At 50.8% G+C, this 8576-nt stretch overlaps 2 protein-coding genes across 3 annotated transcripts; one reads left to right on the top strand and one right to left on the bottom strand.

The window, feature by feature from the left end:
• Window positions 1-124: 124 nt before the first annotated feature.
• B3GNT4 (UDP-GlcNAc:betaGal beta-1,3-N-acetylglucosaminyltransferase 4) lies at window positions 125-2375 on the top strand. The gene has a single exon (XM_064675054.1). The coding sequence runs from the start codon at window positions 528-530 to the stop codon at window positions 1641-1643; it is 1116 nt and encodes a 371-aa protein (XP_064531124.1). The 5' UTR covers window positions 125-527; the 3' UTR covers window positions 1644-2375.
• Window positions 2376-4447: 2072 nt separating this feature from the next.
• On the bottom strand, window positions 4448-8401 carry DIABLO (diablo IAP-binding mitochondrial protein). Of its 2 annotated transcripts, none has more exons than XM_064675056.1 (6): window positions 8308-8401; window positions 7543-7657; window positions 7200-7331; window positions 6204-6314; window positions 5964-6060; window positions 4448-5075 (listed from the first exon to the last, which is right to left on the bottom strand). In XM_064675056.1, the coding sequence occupies exons 1-6, from the start codon at window positions 8352-8354 to the stop codon at window positions 4861-4863; spliced, it is 717 nt and encodes a 238-aa protein (XP_064531126.1). In that variant the 5' UTR covers window positions 8355-8401; the 3' UTR covers window positions 4448-4860. The 2 variants fall into 2 exon arrangements, with proteins under 2 accessions (XP_064531126.1, XP_064531127.1); XM_064675057.1 differs by having other exon boundaries at window positions 7200-7328.
• Between the last annotated feature and the right edge of the window lie 175 nt (window positions 8402-8576).

Genomic DNA, 8576 nt, shown 5'->3' with positions numbered 1-8576 from the left:
ATCGCCAGAGCTGGGAGATCCCTCTGGGTTTGTGGTGGTCTGGGGCTGCTGCTGAGCTTCTGCCGGAGCTGCGGTGGGCGGGGGCTGGTGCGGGGCGTGGAGTGCGAAGTGTAGGTAAGGGGGTGTGTTCGGGGTGTAGAGTGGGTGTGCGGTGCCCGGTGTGCGGTGCCCGGGACACGCTGCCCAGTGCCAGCCCCCCGCATCCTCCGCCCACGGGTGGGGGCCGGCAGGGGCGGAGCGGGGCGGGGCAGCTCCGGTGAGGCGGCGGCGGCTCCGCAGAGCGAGGTGGGGGTTTGGCCGTGCCGGGGGCACCGCGGAGCAGCGGCTCCAGCCCGGTCTGCGGGGCCGGGGGCTCCGGAGCGGCCGCAGCGCTCCCGCCCTCGCCGGCGGCACTGGGACCCGGCGAGGGGAAACACCGAGCCCCGTCCGGGGGGAACGACCGGCGCGTCCCGTCCGCGCCCGCGGAGACCCCGGGAGCGAAGGGCTCGTGTTCCTCTGCCCAGGGCCGGTCCGTGCCGGAGGCTGCCATGTATCCCAGGATCAGGAACCTCGCCCTTTACACCTTCTCCATCACGCTGCTCGCCTGCGTGTTTTACTTGAGGAAAGAGGCAAAGTTGGCGGAATCGTCAGCAGACCAGAAAATGGATGTAGTGAGTCACAAACCGAAGTCTTTGGTTCCGCTCAGCGCTGAACCCACCAAGTGTTTGCCGAACTTGACCCTCGCCAATTCCTCTCTCGCTCTCCCGGAGCTTCACCGCGTCTTCTTAACGTACAAGCACTGCCGGAGCTTCCCAGTCCTGCTGAAGCCTCCCAGGTGTAGCAAAGAGCTGTTCCTCTTGCTGGCCGTCAAGTCTTCCCCGATCAACGTGGACCAGAGAGTGGCAATCAGGAACACGTGGGGAAAGGAGGTCTCTATCAGGGGCAAGAACATCAGGCTGGTGTTCCTTCTGGGGCGCTCAGAGGCCAAAATCCAGGTGCCGCCCCTGCACCAGCTGCTGGCTTATGAGAGCCAGGAGTTTGGTGACATCTTACAGTGGGATTTCATTGACAACTTCTTCAACTTGACCCTCAAGGAGCTGCATTTCCTCCGCTGGTTCATGGAGGACTGTCTGCACACCAGGTTTGTGCTGAAGGGCGATGATGACGTGTTCGTCAACACTTACAACATCATCGAGTTCCTCCAAGATTTTGACCCTGAACAGGATCTCTTTGTTGGGGATGTGATAGCCAACGCCCGGCCCATCAGGAACACCAAGGTGAAATACTTTGTTCCAGAGGCCATGTATGGAGCCTCCTTCTATCCTCGCTATGCAGGAGGAGGGGGGTATGTGATGTCTAGAGAGACCGTGCGTCGCCTCCAGAGCACCGCAGAGGGCACGGAGCTCTTCCCGATAGATGATGTGTTTGTGGGAATGTGTCTGGCGAAGATGTCCGTGACCCCAAAGAACCACCCTGGCTTTAAGACTTTTGGGATCCAGAGACCTTTCAATGCTTTTGATCCGTGCTTGTACAAAGGGCTGATGATTGTGCACAAACTCAACCCCACGGAGATGTGGATCATGTGGACGCTGGTGAGGGACGACAGCATTCGGTGTGCGGTGTCAGGGGAAAAGAAGCTCCCGCTGAGCCCAGCGGGGTTGTGACTGGTGGCAGACACAGGGTACTAAACTAAAAATCAGGTTGCGGTAGAACCGTGTCCGTTACTAACAGACTGCGCTGGAGCCGTCAGGGTTTGGTTTGCAGTGAGTCATTTTCTGTTGGGGGGTTACACGAAGCAGTTGAATTGTCACAGGGTGGGGGTGGTGAGACACAGCACGGGGGACTTGGCTCAGCTCTTCCCAGCTGGATGGGAGCCAGGGGAAGTCACAACTGCCATGGGAATGTGAGTGAGGGGCCACCTGCTATGGAGGCTCCACAACACCGGTGTCTGACCGCTGGCCAAGTTCAGGCTCATGTAGGGAGGCCAGTGATGACTAACGAGTGCCAGAGACTTGAAATTACTTGAAGGGGTGGAAGAAAGGCCAGTGTGTGCTGCTTGGTCCACTGTCCAGGGCAGCAATCCCACAGCTTCTGCTGGACAGCAGGAGAAAGGGAGTGGATTGGGTAAGAAAAATCCTCAAAAATATATTGCCTTAACACAGCAATGATGATGATCCAAGGGACTGGGCTCTGACTCAAGCCTTTTGGTCATTATAAGTTTACTTGCACTGGAAACTTTTGCACAAAGACTTTCTGATCAGGTGTGAGAGGAGCAATGTATCATGAATAATCACAGTGGTAGGAAGAGTGGCTGTAGTGTCTCATGTTGTGTGGGAGGTGTTTGTTTTTTTGTTGTTGTAAAGGTGGGTACAAATAAAATACAGTTTTGAAAAGTGTTTTCACAGGAATATTCTTGGGTCTCCTGAAAGCTAAGAGCCCTAAAAGCCAGGTAAGGCTGAGATCTGGTGCTGGGTGTTTGCATTCAGGAGTCATTATGTGGAAATGGGTATTTGCCACTTCCTTTCCTGTGAGCAGCTGCTGGTCTCTGCCCTGTCAAGATGCATTGATATTAAAGTGATTAATCTGAATGTGCTGGAGCTGCTAATTTGAGGAAAGATCAAATATGGAACTAAGATCTGGTGATACTTTTGTGAAACTTCTCAGTGCCAGGGTGTCTTGCTGCTAGAGCAGAATTGCTCTGCTGTGTGTGAGCAAGGAAGCAGCCTGGAAGCTTTAGGAAAAAAATATAGTGGGTGGAGAGGAAGTATGTGATTACAGAAGCCAGAGCCATTTGTGTTGTGCTGTTGTAATTGCTGTCTCCAGTGCCAGCTGCCCAGTGTTCACCCCACCAGATGGGAGCTGGAGCTTTCAGAGGTGCCTGGGAAGTGCATCCAGGAGGTTTTTGCTTGTAGGACAGACAGGGGCTGCTGCTTGTCCTGGAGAAGAGATCGGGCAGGGCGGGTACCGTGGTGCCCTGGGAGCTGCTGTGCCAGCATTTTTCTGATCCACTCAATGATTCCCAGTGCAAACTCAGGAACAGAGAGCGTGATGTCATGTCTGTTGTGGGTTTAGGTGTATGGGCTAATCCCCAGCTGGCAGCTCTCACTTCCTAATAAAGGGTGAGGGACTCCCTTCTGCCCCGTTTTGGAGGTGATGTGGAGCCATTCCATGCCCCTCACTCCCACTTTGACTGACTGGCTGGTTCCTGTCATGTCAGGTTGGATGTGTGTGGGAACAGCTCTTGGGAAGAGCAGGGCATGCAGTGAAATGAGAAGTGGGGTGACAACAGGGCTGGGAGCAGGCTCTGAAAAAAAGGGGAAGAGGGAGTTTCCTGGCTTTGCAGACTCCTGGCAGTGCTCATCTGCCTTAAGCCCTGTCTCTGCCACGCAAACATCAGAGTGGAGTTACTGTGGCACCCTGAAAAAACACAGCTTGTGTGTGCACTAGGGTCAGGGGCTTGGCAGATGTTCTCCAACTGCAGCAGGTACCAAATGAGAGCAGTTGTGGTTAGAGGCTGACCTGAGGGTGCATTTGGCTCCTGAGGCCTTGGCTGTGCCACTGCTCAAATAATCCTCTCGTCATAGTGGCTTTTTTCCTCATGCTCCCACCCGAAGCTGAGTTTGGGGCCTCCTGGCAGATCAGACACTGGCAGCTCCCTGTGGGCTGAATTCCAGACTGTGCCATCCTCCCTGGATACAGCAGCACCCAGTGAGCAGCAAGAAAAGGTGGTTTGTTAATTCTTTTACTACTTAATCTATAAATGTACAGTGCTGTGCAGCTGAGATTGCATTTGTTCCAAAGGCAGGCAAAATGAGACAATCTATGCTACAGAAAATTCCTCCTCAATTTAGTAACAGCCACCTTGATGCAGTGCATCAGATGGTAATTTGTTGTGAAAAACCTGTGAATAATGTGTGTTTTTTACAAAACCTGATTCCAGTCAGCAGTGATAAAGTTCTAGTGGATGCTGTTCTGCAAAACCAATTTCACATTAGCTGTGAAGTTAGAAAATGAGCACAGTGAAAGACATCTGTGGTTTTGAAATCTGAAGTGAAACATTAAGTTTGTGAAAGAGAGAATTCAGATTATTTCCTGAAGCTTGTGCTCAAAAGCATTCAAATAGGTAAAACTCTTTTACTCACTGCCTTGTAAAGAAGTCCACGGCAGTTGCCAAAATAATTTTGTTTATAACCACATTATATTGAAAATCAAACCTCCTTTTGCTTCCTGAGGAACCTCCCGAGGTGTGGTGACTCTTTGGTGACAGAGGATGCTGTGCTGAACTGCAAAACTTCACCAAGAGCCTGAGTAACTCCATGGAAAGTTCTCAGCTCTACAGCAAATATTTCCCCCGACTGCAGCTCAGTGGAATTTGGTGCAGCTGTCAACTCAGATGTTAAAAACTTTGAAGTTCAAACAAGAAAACAGGGCTTAATCTCTCACCCAAATGGGCACCTTCACAATGAGATGCTTTTGCACAGTTTAATAAAGGCATCTCCTCACACACATCATTTACTTCACAGGTTAAAACCAAGGTTCTTTAAATACACTTCTTTGGCTAAGCCCTGATGAGCTCCCACAGACACATCAAACTTCCCAGCAGAGACACAATTAACACCGGGCTGTCCTTGATAGCAGTCTTCACATTTGCATAGATAAATGTTTAAATAAATGAATCCAAAAGTATGACAAACAAGGTAAGTTACAAACAAAATGGAGGCCTTCCAAATACCTGGAAGTGACTTGATTTCTACAGCAATCCTGCTTGGGGAAAAAAATGGAATCACGGGCTTATTTCAGCAGTTTTAGACTATCCCACACAAAAGTTTGGGACTGTTCAATTTGTGATTGACTCCCAGATATGCTACAGTTCAGTTCTGTTCAGTCCTCCCGAAGGTAAGGGTCATCACCTGCATCTATATTTCCTAAAATACCCTGTGGCAACAAAGATTCCTCTCCTTGAGCTTTTATGAGCTCCTCTGTTTGAGCTTCAGCTAATTTGGTCTCTGCTTTCTGGGACAGCTGCTTCACTTCTTGTACCTGTGACTTCACGAGCTGGATGTGGCTGCGGGCTGTCACCGAGGCCTGGTCTGCTCCTGGGGGTAAGAATTGAAATACTGGGTTAGAGGGGCACTGGGCAAACCTTCAGTTAAGGAAATGACTGCAATTAGCATCTGCTTTGCTGTGTTTGGATGGCTCTTGGGATGCATTAATGCTCAATGCATTTACTGTCCATTTACCTCAAACAATTTGTCTGCTTTGAGATTTCATTGCTCCCTTGAATTCTCCCACCCCACTGGGATACAGCTGGAGCTGGATCAGAGTGATCAGGTTGTGCCAGTGGGTTTGAGAACTAAGCCTAGCCCAGTCCTTGTGTACCAGGACCCTTCAGTCCTTGTCCTGTCCTGTCACCTACAGCAGCAGGAATTCCTGTTGAACATGGAATCCCTTCTCCTTCCATTCTCCTACAGATTCTGTGTCTTTTTCAGGCACTTCCAGAGTTAGGGTGTCCCTGCATATTCACTGCTTTCCTCCCTTTCTCCACGCCAGTAACTTTGCCAGTTTACCATAAACCAGCCCGTAACTCAACCTCAGAGCTATTGAATCTCTACACAGAGAAAAGACCAAAATTAGTATCTTTTCTTTCTTTAATACAACTGAACTCAGCTAGAAAGCCCAGCTGGCCCCCTTATTTCTGTGGCTCCCACAACCATGTTTGAACCTGCATTTAAAAATGACTAAACTCTTCCCTCAAATACCTTTGGTCGCCTTTGGTCTTGACCTAAACCACATGTGAAGTTTCCAAGCCTAGTTCTCAGAACACTTCTACAGACTCACAGCCAAAAAAAGAATGTAAGTTCTCAGCCCCTCTAAAAACCAGGCAGGAGCTGTGGATTGGTAAGTTAACTGAATGAATATTCGGTGTGTCTCAACTCTGTTCTCATTGAATAAGGGAAAAGGGGAAAGGAAGGGTCAGGGCTCACCTGACTGATAGGCAGCCTCTGCTGCCATCTCCGACAGGCGCAGCGCCGTCATCCAGCTGGACTCCAGCCTCAGGTATTCCTGCTGCTTTGTCTTCACCTGGGAGGAAAACAAGGTATTATTTCACGAGGTGTAACCACCCCCAAGTGCTCTCCCACCCTTGTGAAACAGTGAGAGAGATCAGAATGTTCTGAGCAGAGTTTTCAGAGGCAGAGGGTGAGGGAAGGGAGGTGGCCACTCACATCAACTCTGGCTCCTATGACCACCTGCCACACTGCATCCACCTCCTCTGAGTTCATCTTCCCAAGAAGATTTGAGTATTGCTTGTAGAGAGACACCAGGGTATAAACTGCCTGCAGAGGAATCATTTCACACAGTCTGCACAGCTCTGATGCTGTCTCACAAAATTACTCTTCGTGTACTTGCTGTACTAATAAGGGCATAAACTGGAATGCAAATACTTTACTCAAACTGGCACTTTATTTATAAAATTAAAACCATATCTTCTTGTTTCAGGCTTAAACATGGCTCACACCATTCTTCTGATGAAACTCAGTTCGTGGCCTTAGAAAGGCAGAGAAGGGAAATAAAATACCCAGGAATAGAGAACTCAGTACACAGGTAAATAGAAATAACTGTTATGAGTTTCTTCAGCCCCAGTTCTGAGTTTCAGGGTCATTTTGGCTTAAGTAAAAAGAAGGACTTTTTACATGAGCATGGAGTGAAGGACAAGGGGAATGGATTCAAACTGACAGAGGGAAGGGTTAGGTTGGATACTGGAAAAAATTCTTCCCTGTGAGGGTGGTTAGGCCCTGGCACAGGTTGCCCAGAGAACCTGTGGCTGCCCCATCCCTGGAAGTGTCCATGGCCAGGCTGGATGGGGCTTGGAGCAACCTGGGATAGTGGAAGGTGTCCCTGCCTATGGCAGGGGAGTGGGACAGGATGATCTTTAAGGTCCCTAACAACCCAAACCATTCTATGATTCTATCAATTTAACCCAAAAGCAACAGTTTAACAAAGCTACAACAATTTAACAAAGCTAAAAGTAATTTCCACATTTGGTGTCAAACAATGATCCCATGGCTTCTGAGGGACCCGACATCTCCAACCCCACACCCCTTCGGTTAAATTAATTTTTAGAAGTCCATTTTGAGCACGGTTTAAGAGGTGTAGTTAGTGCCAGATCATTCAGTATTTCCAGCAGTGACTGGTGCCAGGTGTGTGTTCTCTCAGCTCACCTTTGTGTACTCTGTGAGTGCCTCGATGAGGGCATAGGTGGTCTGGGACAGCAGGGTGGCTGTGCTGTCTGTCACCAGGGACACAGCTCTTCTGATCAGGGCATCATTACTGAGGGACACTGATCCCTGCTGCTGCAACACAAGGCATTTCCATGACCTCTACATCCACTTCCATATGGATATTAGTTAAAGACAAAGCTAAGGGAAAGCCTCACTGCTCTTTACGAGCCAAGCGCTCACAGAGGATACAATTCCAGGGTGAGAACAGGTCTGTACAAGGTTAAACAAGTGTTTTTGAACATTTAACTGCTCCCAGGGAGGGGGTGCCCCCCTTCCACGTTACCTCCACGACAGGGACAGCACACAGGGCCACCCCCAGCCCCAGGGCCTGGTGCCACCGGCCGCTGGCACCGGAGAGGCCTCGTCTCCTCACGCTGGCCAGGACTGGGAAAGCGTGCCTGGAAATGCAAGGGGAAAAGATTAGCACAAGAAATAACCTGTGTCTGCTGGGGAACAGGGATCTAAGAGGAGAACAACCCCTAGAAGCTGTTCTAGGGGAACTAGTCTGTACCAGGCTTCTGGAATGCAGCTGCATAACAGTGAGTGGGTAAGCTTGTTTCAAATTTTGTATTGTCACTTAATTATTATTACTGAATTATTGTTACTTAAGTGCAAGAAAATAAGACAGGCACAGTAACTAGTGCATTGTTAAGAGAGGAAATCTTATCTGGTATAAGCACACTGCTGGTAGTCAGTAATATTGAAAATCAGGTTAAAAACCATGCTTGAAACTGGTGTTCGGTACATGTAGGAGAGAAATGTGACAGGGAATATGGTACAATCCAGCGACACTCGGACCTCCTGCGGCCAGTTTTCTTTACATCCCATGCCGCGCAAATGTCTCCCCAGGGTCAGGGCCTGTCACCGAAACACTCGAGCAGAAAAAGAAAGGAAAAGCACGGGAGTAGGGAGCATTTCTTTGTTATGCAGCGATCTTCCTGAAAAACGACCGGTCGGTTTTCCTCCTTGTGCGCGCTGTGCGGGCAGCACATCTGGCGCTGCGGGCGCTGTCCCAGCCCGTCCCCCCCGCCCGGCCCCGCCGCGGTACCTGAGGACGGAGCACCAGCTCCGCAGCCACCGCCCGCCCGCCGCCATCTTGGGCCGCCCGCCGCGCGGCGCGGTGACGTCACCGGGGGCGGGGCCCGGCGGGGCGGGGCGGGAGCGGCGCGTGCGGGGCCGTGAGGGCGGCGGAGGGAGCGAGGGACGGCGGAGTGAGGGGCGGCCGTCGGGGAGGAACCGAACCCTGCGGCACCTCCTCCTAAAGTGTTAGTGAGCCAGGCATGGCTTTATCTGGCCGGAGATGCGTAGCGAGTCGTT

This window comes from Pseudopipra pipra, chromosome 18 (assembly GCF_036250125.1).
Source record: "Pseudopipra pipra isolate bDixPip1 chromosome 18, bDixPip1.hap1, whole genome shotgun sequence".
In the NCBI taxonomy this organism is placed as follows: domain Eukaryota; kingdom Metazoa; phylum Chordata; class Aves; order Passeriformes; family Pipridae; genus Pseudopipra; species Pseudopipra pipra.
This window is presented reverse-complemented; position numbering and strand designations above follow the sequence as displayed.

What these genes read in the sequence shown, in the direction of transcription:
- B3GNT4 (XM_064675054.1), top strand. Translation starts at nt 528, where the DNA reads ATGTATCCCAGGATCAGGAACCTCGCCCTTTACACCTTCTCCATCACG.
- DIABLO (XM_064675056.1), bottom strand. Translation starts at nt 8,354, where the DNA reads ATGGCGGCGGGCGGGCGGTGGCTGCGGAGCTGGTGCTCCGTCCTCAG. An exon ending in AGCTGGTGCTCCGTCCTCAG is followed by an intron (nt 7,658 to 8,307) that starts GTACCGCGGCGG and finishes TTGCATTTCCAG; the next exon opens with GCACGCTTTCCCAGTCCTGG. An exon ending in AGAGGCTGCCTATCAGTCAG is followed by an intron (nt 5,076 to 5,963) that starts GTGAGCCCTGAC and finishes TCTTACCCCCAG; the next exon opens with GAGCAGACCAGGCCTCGGTG.